Source organism: Otolemur garnettii, unplaced genomic scaffold (genome assembly GCF_000181295.1).
Source record: "Otolemur garnettii isolate 467f Iridium unplaced genomic scaffold, OtoGar3 scaffold00001, whole genome shotgun sequence".
In the NCBI taxonomy this organism is placed as follows: domain Eukaryota; kingdom Metazoa; phylum Chordata; class Mammalia; order Primates; family Galagidae; genus Otolemur; species Otolemur garnettii.
Window position 1 is genome coordinate 59,068,591 of NW_003852396.1, and position 15,249 is coordinate 59,083,839.

Consider the following 15,249-nt stretch of genomic DNA (forward strand, 5'->3'; position numbering starts at 1 on the left):
ATGACAAGAATGTACTCTCACAGTCTGGGGAGGCTGGAGGCTGGACTCAAAGTGTCAGGAGCCAGGACTGCTCTCCCTCTGAAGGCTCATGGGGAGAACAATCCTTACAGTTTCTTGGCTTGTGGCTGCATCACTGCACCATCTCTGCCTCTGTCTTCGTAGGCCTTTTCCTCCTCTCTGTATGTCTCTCTTCAGTGTGTTTCTTACAGGGACATCTGTCGTTGGAGTTAGCGCCCCCCCACCCACCATGATCCATGATGATGTCATCTTTAGATCCTTAACTAAGGATCTGCAAAGATCCTTTTTCCAAATAAGGTCACCTTCACCGGTTCCAGGGGTTAGAAGGTAGACATATCCTTTGAGGGGTGGGGTGGGGTGGTGGTTCCCAAACTAACCTGCTGCATCACTTTACATTATCTTGTCTTCACATCGCCCTCCCACCCCATGACCAAGTTAGAATATAAATTACATGAGAGCAGCAGTCTGGTTTCAATTACTGCTGTTTCCCAGGGCCTGCAACAGTAGAGTCTAGCACACAGTAAATGCTCAGTAATTATTTGCTGAATGAATGAGAGGTTGATAGCTTTAATCGAAGGGAATAGCCTCAAGGGAGAAAAATTCTGTAAATAGACAAAGAGCCAACATTTACTGTATAGGAAGCTGAACAATTTGCCCAAGGCTCTAGTGATCAAATAGCCAGAACTCAGCTCCAGGTGTTAGTACTCTAAAAGTCTTCTGTTAAGCATTAAGTTGTACTGCTCCAAGTTTCTGAATTTCTCATTTTTTTGCTTCATCCACAGCATATGATTATGTGGTTGGGAGATGGAAATAACTCTTCTGACCTTGAAATAAGCTAATACCTTTTTTATTTAAACACAGAAGTTGTCTTTTAAAAAATGAGAAAATACCAAGGCAGGTGGATTGCCTGAGCTCATCGAGACCAACATGAGCTAAAGCAGAGACCCCATCTCTAAAAACTGCCCGGTGTTGTGGCAGGCACCTGTAGTTCCAGCTACTTGGGAGGCTGAGGCAAAAGGATTGCTTGAGTCCAAGAGTTTGAGGTTGCTGTGAGCGATGGCACCGTGGCACTCTACTGAGGGCAACAAAGCGAGACTGTCTCAAAAAAAAAAAGGAAAAGAAAAGAAGGCCAAATGTGGTGGCTCATGCCTATACTCCTAGCACTCCAGGAGGTCCAGGCATGTGGATTGCTTGAGCTCAGGAGCTGGAAACCAGCCTGAGCAAGAATGAGACCCCATGTCTACCAAAAATGGAAAAAGTAGCTGGACGTCGTGGCAGAGGCCTTTAGTTCCAGCTACTGGGGACACTGAGGCAAGCAGATCTCTTGAGCCCAAGAGTTTGAGCTTGCTAGGAGTTATGGTACCACAGCACTCTACGCAGGGTGACAGAGTGAGGCTCTGTCTCAAAATACAAAAAATTCAAAATAAGGCTTAGCACCTGTGGCTCAAGCAGCTAAGGTGCCAGCCACATACACCTGAGCCAGCGGGTTAGAATCCAGCCCAGGCCTGCCAAAAAACAATGACAGCTGCAACTAAAAAATGGCCAGGCATTGTAGTGGGTGCCTATAGTCCCACCTACTTAGGAGACGGAGGCAGGAGAATTGCTTGAGCCCAGGAATTGGAGGTTGCTGTGAGCTGTGATGCAACAGCACTCTACCCAGGGCGACAGCTTGAGGCTCTGTCTTAAAAAAATAAATAAATAAAATGAAAATGAGAAAATAATATTGTATAACCTAATTATAAGCACAACACTTTTAAAAAGGTACTAATATTATTCCCCCACCCCCAAAGAGAATGCTGGTTGATTTATTAAGTTATGCACAGTAAGACATTAGATATATTTGAAGCATTAAGTTTTTCCTTTCAAGTCAGTGCACATAAGAATAACCCTCAAAGAGACTAAAGCTTCTGGGGCTGAATTTAACACTATTTAAAGAAAGAAAACCTTAGCTAGGGGATATAACCGCTAACATGGTGATTTGTAAAACCTTAGATTTCTAATCAGGTCTGACTGTTTCAAGGAAAACATATTTTGTTTCTAGGTAACATTTCAAGTCTGATTATGAACAAATGCTACAAAATTGATCTGTAATGGGAAATACTGTAGTGTCACAAAGCATTATTTAATGCTTAATGTGACTAAAAGCATTAATTGCTAGGAGCCAAAGTCTGTCCGAGCAAAACATGAACACACATTTGGTACCTCTTGTCTCTTACTGTAAGTTTTTGAATGAATTCGAGTGTAACAAAAATGTAGTTAGAAACTCAGCCATACCCGAAGGTTTTCTTCCCCTGTTTGGATTACCCTAGTTGTTACCTTGATAGCAAATGCCGGAGCCATGTCTGCTGAGAAGCGCCTGCCCGGCAAGCTATAGCTATGTGGCTACTTGTTAGCAGGTCAGCTGAAAGTGTCTTGTGGAATAAAGTAGGATGGCTGATAGGATTTTTCTGTTTCCAAGTCTCTCTAAATTTATTTTGCCACTTTTCTTTTTTTTTTTTAATTTTTTTTTATTTCAACTGTATTACTTTGAAGGTTTTTTTTTTTAATTTTTTTTTTTTTATTACTTCTTCCTCCTGTAGTGTTTTCTTGCCCCCCATGGAGCTGGGATCACAAGGTCCGGCTGTCTCGTCGTCCTGTTGTTGTTGTAGAGATGGGGTCTCACTCTGGCTCATTTGGCTCAGGGGGGTCTTGGCTGGTCTCGAACCTCTGAGCACAGGTGATCCACCTGCCTCGGCCTCCCACAGCGCTGGGACTATAGGCATGAGCCACCACGTCCGGCCTTGCCACTTTTCTAATAAAATCTCAGCTTCCTCCAGCAACACGGGATTGAGATTTGGCTCTCTCTGTGGTCTTAAAAATGATGTTAGAATTTCCCACTAAAACCAAGGAGTGCCATGGTGTTTGGTGCTTTGGCTCATGTTGAGGTATTAAAAATTCAAGCACTGGAAAGGGTGTGTCATCTAAGTACTTAAACCCATGAGGGTTTACGTGAACTTGGGGCTATTTCCAAAGCCATCCCCACTCTCAATTCTGGTCAGTCCCAGGGTTGGTGCCTAGGGATACAAACCTTAGGTATAAGGCTCCCCACCACCCCATGTGCTTTAAATACCTCTGTAATTTCATATAAAATAGAAAATGCACAGAAGCACCTCAAAGAAAATGAATATAAGGACTTGCAACTTTCCTACCTTAAAAGTGTTTATATAGTGCGTGCATGTAAGCTTTTCATCTGTCCTAGGATAAATACTAATAGCTGTGTACCAGACACTGTGCTAAGTTCTTACATACATTTCTCATGGAACCCTCACAACAGCCCTAGGAGGTTGGTACTTGTGAGAGGATAAGCTGCGTTTTGTTGCAGTACCAAAGATACTGAATATCTCAGTGGTTTTTAGCAACAGAGTTTTAATTTTTGCTTTTGCAAAGCCGTCTGTGGCCTTGACCAATTGTCAATGGCAGCTGTCGGGGTTCTGTAGGGCACCTCCACATGTGCCCATAGCCACTCGATATCATCCCTGCCCAACTCTCAGAGTAGTTAGGCCAATGAGTTAAGATAAAACACGTGCAAGACCCTGGAGGACTGAAAATAACACACAGAAGGATTGCTCCCTGTTGCCCTTTGTGAGCATATTGAGTGCCAAGGGTCAGAAGGATCAATGCCTGCAAACACCAGCCTGCTGGTTAAGTCCAAGTTTTAGAATTATCGCATGAAGCATTTCTCAAAACCATTCTATTGCTAGGCCAAATTAAATGATGTTGATAGCAATGGAATGGCAATTGGCATTTGTTTGTATTGTGAGCATTGCACTGTAATATCCATTTGTGTCAGGGCATCCTGACGATGTTTATAGGTGGCAAGGACTTAGAATTCAATTCCAAGGAAGATCAAGAGTCTTTGTACACTCAAAAAGCATTCATGAGTCCAAGTAGAAAAGATTACTAGGAAACTAAGGCCCGTGGTTTTCCTGGAAATGGAAACAGATCCTGGATCAGAATCCCTTTTCTTGACTCCAGTTGTCTTCTTTAAAGCCTCAATGTTCTCATCTAAAAAATGGTGATAATAACATCTACCATAGGAGAGTCATAAAACTCAACTGCAGTAATGAGCGTGAAGCAATTCTGTAGTCAGCACTCAGTACATGGCAGCCATTTTTAACCCCAAAGTATGGATGGTCCTTTTGTATTTCAGCATCAAAGATTTATTTTCCTCCTCCTAGTTACTTCTAGACTTCAATCCATGACATGAGTGACTGACTGAGGTTATGGATTTAACAGAAAAGTGTCAAAGCTTTGTTGGTTTGTTGTTTTAGGTATATGAAAGAAAGGCGGCTTTATAGCACCAAAGTTCACATCTTCTGTAAAAGGGAGGTTGGGCAGGGCCCTGCCTCATGAGGTGGCTGGGAGGACTTAGGGGGAAATGTGGGGAAAGCTGAGCAGGGCCGGATGCAAGGAGGCCCTCCATCCATTCAATGACGTTAGATCATTCTGTTAGAAAAACTTTTAAGGAATCGACAATCATTTTCAAGGGAAAAAGTATATACAAGGGAATCAAAAGAAATTGTTTAGAGAATAACCTAAACTTTATTTTATGACACGCATAATTCCATGTACAATAGGATTCACACTGAATCTGGGCTCATCAGCTTTAGGAGGCCACCCCTGAAGTCTTCTGGAAGGTCCATTGGCTTGCTCGTGGCTGGATTCACAAAGACATGAACTGAAGACCCAGTGGCACAGGCCAAAGCGTTAAACTGTGCTAACTTGGGATGGCCAATGAAAAAGCCATCGCTGAGGTCATGGTGATCTATGGAGGGCAGCTCCTTGGTGGGCTTAGGTGGGAACAGAGCAAGTCGGTAGTGCACGCTGGAGCGCCCCACTTTCTCCACAGCCAAGGCAGCCACTGGGATCTGAGGGAAGCTGATGGGTGTGTGGTAGGTACACTGATTGCTCACCATGAACCCCACCGTAGAGGATGTCAGCAAGCGGGTGTTCAGGCCACAGTACCTGGAAGTTAAATCACGTGCTTATTCCATGTCCTCTTTAGTGGTAGAGGGCTCTATCCTCAAAGCACCTTGAATCAAATCCAGCTCTGCCACTCATGGTGCCCAGGTAAATTACATAACTTCCCTGTACCTCAGTTTCTACACCAACCCAACATTCCTAACATAGCACTGACCTCATAGGCTGACTGTGATAATGTAAATGATGGACGCGTACCACTTAATATATTTATATTAACAGTTCCTAAACATGCATACTAAGTTCTCTTTAAGCACTGGGGCTATTATTAATGTAGCGATGTCCGTCTTGTCCTTGCTTCTCACAGACAAAAGTCAGGTACTTTTGTGTTAAATGAGAGAGACAACTCATTTATTAGAGATGATAAATTATTATGGTTCTTATTTCTGCTACTGGATTTTAATCTCTTTCAGGACAGGGGCTGCATCTTGTTCATTTTTCAAGGTTGCCAAATAGGAATGAGGTGGCACTGGAGATAAAACTTGGAGGTCGAACAGAATTGGAAATAAAAAGCACAGTGCTGAGTTTCAGCCCATCCCCTCCTCTGCACCAAAGAGGCCTGCCTATGACTTAAACATTTTAATCACATTGTCTTACTGTCTTCTCGTCTTGAAAAAATGAAGATTGAATGTGAGGATTCACTGTGAAGGAGCAATTAAGGGTTGCATAAAGGTTTGACTACAAAGCCATTCGTGGAAGGGAAAAAGAAACAAGTGACAAGTCCCCACTCAGGTGAGGTACCCATCTTGAGTGTCCTGTGACCAGCCGCCCTCAGAGTGCACCAGTGTCACCCACTGTGCCATTAGATACATCCACAGACTGACATGGAGAGATGTTCAGTAGAAAAGATCAGGTTACAGAATGTTATGCCCTACCCCATGTGATCTCATTTGTTATATAAGAACATGTTGGTTTATGTACATACAGCCTAAAAAAACTTTGGAAAGATAGACTACAAAATGTTTTCAGGAGTTATCTAGCAGTGGAACTTCAGATAATTTTTTTCTCTCTCCTTTTCTTTTTCTTTTCACTCTGTTGCCCTGGGTAGAGTGCTGTGTCATCAGCCTAGCAGCCACAACAACCTCAAACTCCTGGGTTCACATAATCCTCCTGCCTCAGCCTCTGAGTAGCTGGGAGTAGCCCGCCACAACACCTGGCTCTTTTTCTTTTCTTTTTCCTTTTTTCACTTGTCTGTCCCAAATGAACATACTTTGCCCTTGAAATAAGAAAAAAATGTTATTTTTTAAATGACGGGGAAAGCACTGGAGAGATGAACAGGCTGGATAAACAACCAAGGCTCCCTCTTCTGCCCATTAGGATCCGCCTCTGGCACGCTTGGAAGCCTTCTCCATAAATACCATGAGGAGGGTGTCTCAGATTATTCAGGCTTCTAAAACAAAAACACCATAGGCTGGGGAGCTTATAAACAACAGAGATTTCGTTCTCACAGTTCTGGAGGCTGAGAAGTCCAAGACCAAGGTGCCAGCAGAGTTGGCATCTGGTGAGGACTCACTTCATGGCTTGTAAACAGGAGCCTTCTTACTGAGTCTTCAAAGGACAGAACAGGATGAGGGAGCTCTCTGGTTTCTTTTGTAAGGTAGTAATTCTATCCATGTAACCTAATCACCTCCCAAAGGACCCACCTCCAAATACCCTCACATTGAACATATGAATCTGGGGAGGTGGAGGGTACAAACATCCAGTTTATAGTCGAGAGAAAGGGGAAACAGGAAAAGCCTTGCTTTTCAGCACGACTCCAAGATGCAGTGAGAATTCACTTCCTCTGTTTTCATTCCCATGCCTCTCTGTTGCTACGACTTTTCTATTCTCTGCCACTGTCTTCCTCTTTCTTTTAGAGAGAGGACAGTAAAGAAATAGTGCCTCTTCCCACCAGGAGAGCAATATTTCATGAGCTCCCTGTATTCTGTGTGAACCCAGCCATGATACTTTTAAATAATTGAAAGGCAGGAGTCAGTTTAAACAAGGCTCTTGACTGAGCACCTGGTACATGTCAGCACTGTGCTAGGTGCTTTATGTTTTATACTCAATGTCAAAACAACTCTGAAAGGCAAGTCTCATTTCCCCTATTTTACAGGGAAGAAAATAAAGCAGAGAGGTTGAATAAGTTTCCCAAAGGCATCCACGCATTTAGTGGTAGCCTTGGACCAAACTTTGGGCTCTCTTGATGCAAAATTAATATTTTCTCCTCCCTCTGGATTTCTAAATGATGAAAACAAAATGTACATTTCAGTCCAGTGGGTGAAACTGCATTTTCTTTTGATGGTTCTATGACTTTGAAACAGTGTCATCACAATTGGACAACACACCCCAGTTCGCAAGTTCATAACCTTGATTTGCTTGGTGGTGACCAGAAGGTACGCAGCAAGAGTTTTTTCAACTGTTTTCTCTTCTAGGTTTTAATCTTTATAAGAGTTTGTATATGCATTCTTACTTTTAAAAAGTCCAGTGTTGCCCAAAGCTAATTAGAAAAACCAGCAGTTTCCTGCTGATTATACCTTTGATTATAGTCTAGGTCAAGAAGTTCTTAGAATGAATTCATTCGTTCTACGTCATCTACTGCATATCTGCTCTTTGATGGATGCTAACGATACATACATCTTGGAGCAAAAGAGAATTCCAACCCTTGGGAGTTCTCAATAATGGGCCAGGGGTGGGGGTATGTTCTTGTTTTTAGCTCTATTCTCTCCTCTGGCAAGAAGGTGTTAGCTGCATTCCTTTCTTGTTGCAAAGAAAACTCAGGAGTCTGCTCTTTCCTCCTCCTTCTCCTCTCCTTTGCTTCCTTTCCTTAGTAAACATTTATCATGTACCTATTATATTCCAAGCACCTGCTAGGCATGCTAGGCATAGAAGAGATAGCAGTGAGCAAATGTAGCCTTGGTCTAGAGAAGCAGCAGCAGCAGAGGCAATCATGATGTAGCGTGATGAATACCATGCCAGGAAGAGCAGAGGGGCTCTGTAAGACCCAGCAGGGGGCATGGCTCAGTCTAGGGAATCAGGGAAGACCTTCTGAGGAGTGATAATTAAGCTGAGACAGGAAGACGAGGAAGGAGTTCTCCAAGTGAACAGAAGGAGGAAGAGTCTTCTGGGAAGAGAAATGGAGTGTGTGAGGGCCCATCTAGGAGCGAGAGAGAACATGGAACACCCCAGAGATAACAAGTCCCAGAGGGGTAGAAAACACACTTCCAGAGGAGGCTGGAAGGGAGGCAGAAGCCAGACTTGGAAGTGTCTTGTGAAAGAATTTGGATTTGGTTGGGCACAGTGGCTCATACCTATAATCCTAGCACTTTGCGTGTCCATAGTGAGAGGGTCACTTGAGCCCAGGACTTTAAGACCAGCCTGGACAACATAGTGAGACCCTACCTCTATAAAAATTAAAAATAATTAGCTGCGTATGGTTGAGCATGTCAGCTGCATGGGAGGCTGAGGCAGGAGGTTCACTTGAGCCCTGTAGTTCAAGGCTACAGTGAGCTACGATCACACCACTACACTGCAGTCTAGGTGACAGAGTAAAACACTAAACAAAAAAAGGGGAAAAAAGAATTTGGATTTCATTCTGAGGCAAAGGGAAGCCATATGCAAGGGACAGCAAGATCCAGTTCATTTAGTAAAATGACCCGTGGCCTCAAATTGAACAATGGAAAACAATGTCTATAGGGAGAACAGTTAGGTCCCTACTGCAGTCCTGGCAAAGATGATGGCTTGGATTAGGTGGTGACAGCAGAGATGGAAAAAACTGGATGGATTCTGGAGAGATTCTGCAGAAGGTCTGGTGATAAGTTGGGGTGAAGGGGTGGAAGGAGCCAGGATGACTCCCAGTCTTAGGCAATGAGCAAAGTGGGAATGCGGAGGAGAGGCTTGGAGTGAAGGAGAGGGAGGAATGTGACCAGTTACGTTTTAAAGAGGTCGAGCGGGGTGCCTGTAAGATTTTAAGGAGAGGTGAACATTAGGAATAAAGGTATCACGAACTCACATTTATTTAGCCCTGCACTGCAGGCAAGGCCTTCCCTTAAGCATACAAACAGCACGTTCTTAACACGGTACACTTGGTTTATGGGTCTAGAGCTTAGAACAAATACTTGAGCTAGAAAAAAGAACAAGTTTGGTCTAAAATCAGGGTCTGTGCAGGCTATGTAAAGGGTCGAAGACTCGGGAGAGGTGGGCCTGCGGTGAGCTGGGCAGCAAAGGCCCAGTCTGAGACCAGACGGATTCAGACTTTTAAAAATACTGGGCAGACTAATAACAACTGAAGTGTAGCCTGTCGAGGGTTGTCTTTTGGGGCCTCTAGATTGTGATATCTGAGAGAGATGATACTTAAACCCTTAAACCATGAGGGAGGGAGAAGGCGCCTGGGAGAGAAGCTAGGAGGGGATGAACTGGAGCCGGAAGCTTCAGTCTGCCATATAAAAAATTGGCTTTGAGTAAGCTCCCAGCCGATTTCCTGGGGTGGAACAAGCCACTGGCAAAGTGTCTGATTCTGCGCAATCATCACGTTAGGTGAAAGCCTGTCTCCCACACTTTCTTATTCCTGATTTAGGAAACTTCCAAATGAAGGAATGGCAGAGCTGGAAGGCCCCAAGTTCAGGGACTTTCAACACTAATGGGGATCAGTCTTGAACGCACAGATCCCCAATACCATTCTCCCAGACCTTCCAATCAAACCACACGGAGGGGTCCAGGTACCCCTGTTTTATCTAGCTCCCCAGGTGATTGTGGGGCACACACTTGAGAGTGGGTTTCTCCTCTAGCCCCCTTCAGATAAGGACTCAGCCCAGGGAGGTGAAGTAAATGGCTCATGGTCACATGGCTAGAAAGCAGGAGGGGCATCTATACTCGGCCCCTCACTCCAGCCCCTTCCTGGTTCCATTAACTGCCACTCTCCCAGACTCAGCCCCCACCCAGGCTGGGGGATCAGTGAGTCTCAGAATTGGATAATCAGTACCCCGGACTCTACTCTGACTTTGTAGCCATCTCCAACAGTGGTGCCTGGTCTGTTGGAGTTGGCTACCCTCTCCCCTCCCCACATTCCTACCCTTTTCCTTGGGTCCATACTAGGTTCTGCCTGGACCCCTCCATGTGGTTTGGCCTCTGACTGTGCGGTATCAGTGCCAAAGCCCTGCCTTGGTGCCTGCTGAGGCTCCAGGTGCCTCTGGAGCAGGAGGTGTGTGTGCACACGAGGGACCAGGCAGCTCCGGGTCTGTGTGAAGCCACCTCCTCCCGAGGTCAAGAGAGAAAGCGCCTGTTCGGAGGTAGGAGGCCAGTGGGCAGATGGCACAGGCACACCTTTCAGAGGGGTGAGGCTATTTTTGTCACTCACTATAAATATCAGTGAATGGGCCATAGCTCGTGGTCAGTTACCTGGAATGCCAGGGCAAAATTCTGGCAGGAAGTCCATCCCCACGCTCCCCTCAACTAAGAATAAACACAGGGTTGGCAGCATGAGCCCGTGTCTGTGCTGAGTCCTCAAGGAGCATCACACGGGCAGCTGAAGGGTAAACAAGGCCTTGGGAGCCTGTACAAGGAGGCCTCTGACTGTGCGGTATCAGTTGATTATGTGGTTCTAATGAGAAAATCATACATTAGGGAACAGAGACCTGGGGAGAATATAAATGGGAACATGTATGAAGTTAAGAGATTATGATGAAACTAACACTTAAGAATATAGTCTGTGTGTCTTGATGTAAATAATTTATCTTCAGTGAAGTCTATTTGGATATTGTCATCACAAAATGATTTGCGTCTATATGGCCGAGGAGGACTAATGGAAATAAATTGTATGCCAGCTATTTTGACTAATGTTGTCATGCAGTACAGAATACCAGTTAAAAGTTTAAAGTCATTAGATCTGGGTTTGAATCATGACCCTGCTGCTGTGTGACCTCCATATTTATTTATTTATTTATTTATTTATTGTTTTTGAGATAGAATCTCACTCTCTCACCCACGGTAGAGTGCAGTGGCACTATTATAGCTCACAGAAGCCTTGAACTCCTGGGATCAAGTGAACCTCCTACCTCAGCCTCCTCAATAGCTGGTAGCTTGGACTACTGGTGCCTGCCCACCACCCCTGGCTCACTTGTTACTTTTTTAAGAGACAGGGTCTCTGGCTCGGCAACTATAGCTCAAATGGCAAGAGCGCCAGTCACATATACCAGAGCTGGTGGGTTTGAGTCCAGCCCAGGCCTGCCAGACAACCATGACAACTGCAACCAAGAGATGGCCAGGCATTGTGGTGGGCGCCTGTTGTTCCAGCTGCTTGGGCAGCTGGGGCAGGAGAATAGCTAAAGCCCTGGAGTTGGAGGTTACTCTGAGCTGTGATGCCAGAGCACTCTACCCAGGGTGACAGCTTGAGGCTGTCTCAAAAAAAAAGAAAAAAGAGACAAGGTCTCACTATGTTGCCTAGGCTTGTCTCAAACTCCTGACTTTAAGCAATCCTCTTATCTCAGCCTCCCAAAGTGCTGGGATTACAGGTGTGAGCTACTGCGCCTAGCCCTCAATAAATTATTCAATGTCCCAGAGCCTCAGCTTTTCTCATCTCTAAAATGGGCACAGTAACATAGGTCTGAGAATTTTTTGTGATAAATAAGGCAATGGATATTTTACATGTCCAAGCTAATTTCTCTCCCCTAAAGATTTTTGTGGTTTACGTTGTTTACTTGTTTTTTAAACTTTGCAAGCAGTTTTTGTCTTTAACTCACATTTGCCTTTGGGCCAGACTTTTATTTTAAGAAGACTTCTTGTGTCAGGACCCTGGTAACCAGATTGGGTGTAGACAATGGTGACTGTTAATGAAGGCCACAGTATTATTGCTTCAGGTGGTGTCAAGGGTCATGGACATCAGACCAGGGGAAAGAACCAAATGGATAAGGGGTGGCAACTGTGGCATTTTAAGAACTTCCAGGAAGAGCTGAAGGATGCTTTGGAGGGGAGAGGGGATAGGTCCAGCAATTGAGCCAAAGGAAGTTTAAGCCAATGAAATTTGCATGGTCAATATTATTGAATGGAACTAATTTTTACTGCATTGTCATAAGAAGAATTTACTCACATGGTACAATGGAAGTCTTGCTTGGTCCCTTGGTGGTAATAATTCAAGCATAAGCAATTTATGCATAAGCTCAGGCCTCCTCAAAAGAAACTGATCAATCAATCTAGACTTCATCTTAAGTTTTACTACAGTCACCACATTTAGGGGGTTGGTGCTGGTGAGACCATGAGACCACAGTGACCACACCTGCTCTTCTCTGGTGGACCCTACACCAGAGGGTGTATTGGAGAAAGACCATATCGAATACTTTGTTACAAATTAAATGTGAGTGTTCTTCAAGAAAGTGATGTACAGTTTCCCCTGCTTATCTGTAGGTCCTGCATCTAAAGATCCAACCAACCTTGAATAGAAACTATTTGGGAAAAAATAAATAAATAAAAATAACATAACAATAAAAATACATATTTTAAAAACAATATAGTATAACAACCATTCACTTAAGATTTATATTGTATTAGGCATTATAAGTAATCTAGAGATGATTTAAGGTATACCGGAGGATGTGCATAGATTATACACAAAAAACATGTACTACACCATTTCATACCAGGGACTTGAGCATCCCCAGATTTGGGCACCTTCAGGGGATCCTGGCACCAATTTCCTGCAGACACCAGCGGACAACTGCATATGTTGTATGAGATGCTGTAACAGAGGACTAGACAAAGGCAGGTGAAAGCACAGAGTTTCTGAGGAACTAAAGGGAGGCCAGGGAGGCCAGGGAGGCCTTGTGGCTGGACCAGAGGACAGGAAGGGAGAAAGGCAGCGAATAAGGCAGGAGAGAGAAGCTGGGCTCATCATGTACAAACTGGGTTTTATCTTAAGAGAATGAGAAGCTATTCTGTTGGCAGTGGCAGTGGCATGATCATGTTTTCACTTCCAGATCAGCGCTGTAGGGAACAGACTGATGAAGGCAAGCACCTGGGCAGAGACACCAGTTAGGAGACCATTGAGATGATGAGAGCTGGGCCGGGTGGCAACAGTGGAGAGGAAAGCTGTGTCTTCTAGGGATATTCAAGAAAGGGCCGGACCTTTCCTGGCTAGCTGACTTCCACATCTCACAAAGGTCAGTATTTCATAGTAGTAGCACCTACAGGAAAAGCAGGTGCCCCAACCAACTCCTTCCAGTCTTTGAGGCCATTGCTGAATCTTAGGGTTCTTTGCCATAAAGGAAAACCATCCTCTGTTGGTAGATCTCTGCCTCAGTAGCCCGTGGCTCTGCCTGGCTACACACATGAGCTTGCCCCATTTTCTGTCTTAGTACAATTTTGGTCTAGGATTTTCAAGCATTTCAAGAAAGAATATTATTCCAAACCTAGAGGAATGACCATCCAGATAAATTTATTTGAAATATATAGGCTATTTTGCTTGCACAACCAATGGAAGACCATTAAGATAAAAATAGAAAAGAATGTTTTCCAACAGTCTCCCATTTTGAACAACCATGACCTGAAGAATGCTGAGTTTTTCCTTTAATTAATTTTTTGTTGCTTCTTAGCATACTTTGACTTTATTGTAAAGGACAAATGACATCACAGGTAACAGGAGTTAAACTCCAGTAAGATGTGAGGGTGAGCAAATATCCAAACAAGCCATTATCCCATACTCTGTTCATTCACACCCAGCAATATGCCAATATAAAAAAAAATGGTATTTCTAAACCAAGCTGTCTAGCTCTAAATATAAGAAGCCATTTAATCACATAATGAGCTACCAATAGTTCACATTAGGAAAACACCCAGCCCCAGCTGGCTGTAGACCACGGCTACTGCGATATTCAGTATGCATGCCTTGGGTTTCCCAAACTGAGGGGGAAAAACATAATGAAAATCATCTACTGTCAGAGTAGAATAATTTCTTTGCAAAAGTGTTCTCACGGGAAGTTCATTCTGGCAAATCAACGTCAAAATGACAAGAAAATCCAACATGTCTCTAGAGACACGATATATAACCAGCAAAAAAATTCCAAATCTATGTTCAGAAACTGAACGTTAAAGGATCTTATGAAAAATTCAAGATAAAAAAAAATGAAGGACGTGAAGCAAATTCATTAAAACATTTTGAGTAAAAATAAGAAGACCGTGACATTATGCTCAATTAACAGGAAAATACAATCTTAAAGGGTAAATGCAGTAGATGATGATCTGCTTTTTCAGACATCAAGAAGCAGAATCAGCCATTAAGGACGGCTCTGAAGGACAGATTAGATTAGACGCTCACAGAATCTGCACACTATGGTGATTGCACAACTCCTGTCTCCTCCCCTTGCTGGAGTTGCAAAACAACAGATTTCAAAGCAAGCGGCTCTGCAAAATGACTATGAGAGGGTTCAAGCCCTCAAAAGTAAGCAGGTCAGGGGTACAGTGACCATTCCTGGGCCTACTGAGAAAACGTGAGAATGGAAGCCAAGGGTTTGGGTGATGCCCCCCTGGCCCGCAGCATTCACCAGAGTCCCTGGCGTCCAGTGTTTTGCAATTAGTTATGGGCAAGTCCGGGAGAGGGTGAAGTGCAGCAGTTCAAAACCCTATTGTAAATCACCAGGCAGCAGAATATACTTAAAATACGCGGAAAACAATTTAAAACAGCAGATGTGCCAGAAATGACTCTCAGAACCCTTCATACCTAGAGAAGGCAAAATTGGAGCTAACAGAGGATGGAGCTTTTCTTTTTTTTAATCATCACACTGTGATGCTGAAAGCTAAAAAAATTAAAAAAGTAAGAAATTGAAGCTTCTGCCCTAGAAAGAGGTTACTAAAAAAGGCAAGTATCTTAGCTCACGGGGTCCCAACAGCAGTCTAAACTAGTGATCTTCAACTTGGGTGCCGCAGCACACTGCAGGGCCATAAAAATGTTTCAAGATCATTAATTAAATTATTTTCAAAAGAAGTTCAAAGAACAGTAAGTATATTCTTTTTCTTTTTTACACTTTTTTTTTTTTTTTGATGAATATAAGTATGCCACAGAAGTTTAACTACAGGTTCAAGTATGCCGTGGTGGGTTCAAACCTGGCTCTGGCCAAAAACTGCAAAAAAAAAAAAAAAAAAGGTTGAAAAACACTGGTCTAAGCACTTAGGTGGCTTTCAAGCTTTGTTGTCATTTGTTTCTTCGTGATTTTTAAGTAATTAATTTTTTTTTTTTTTTTTTTTTTT

At 43.6% G+C, this 15,249-nt stretch overlaps 1 protein-coding gene across 1 annotated transcript in view; it reads right to left on the reverse strand.

Annotated features, from left to right (window-relative positions):
* Window positions 1-4,598: 4,598 nt before the first annotated feature.
* LOC105886490 overlaps window positions 4,599-15,249 on the reverse strand; it is a 188,550-nt gene continuing 177,899 nt past the window's right edge. Inside the window, exon 3 of the mRNA XM_012801983.2 lies at window positions 4,599-5,022. Coding sequence (XP_012657437.1) covers window positions 4,638-5,022 — 385 coding nt within the window. The 3' untranslated portion in view covers window positions 4,599-4,637. The remainder of the gene's footprint in view (window positions 5,023-15,249) is intronic.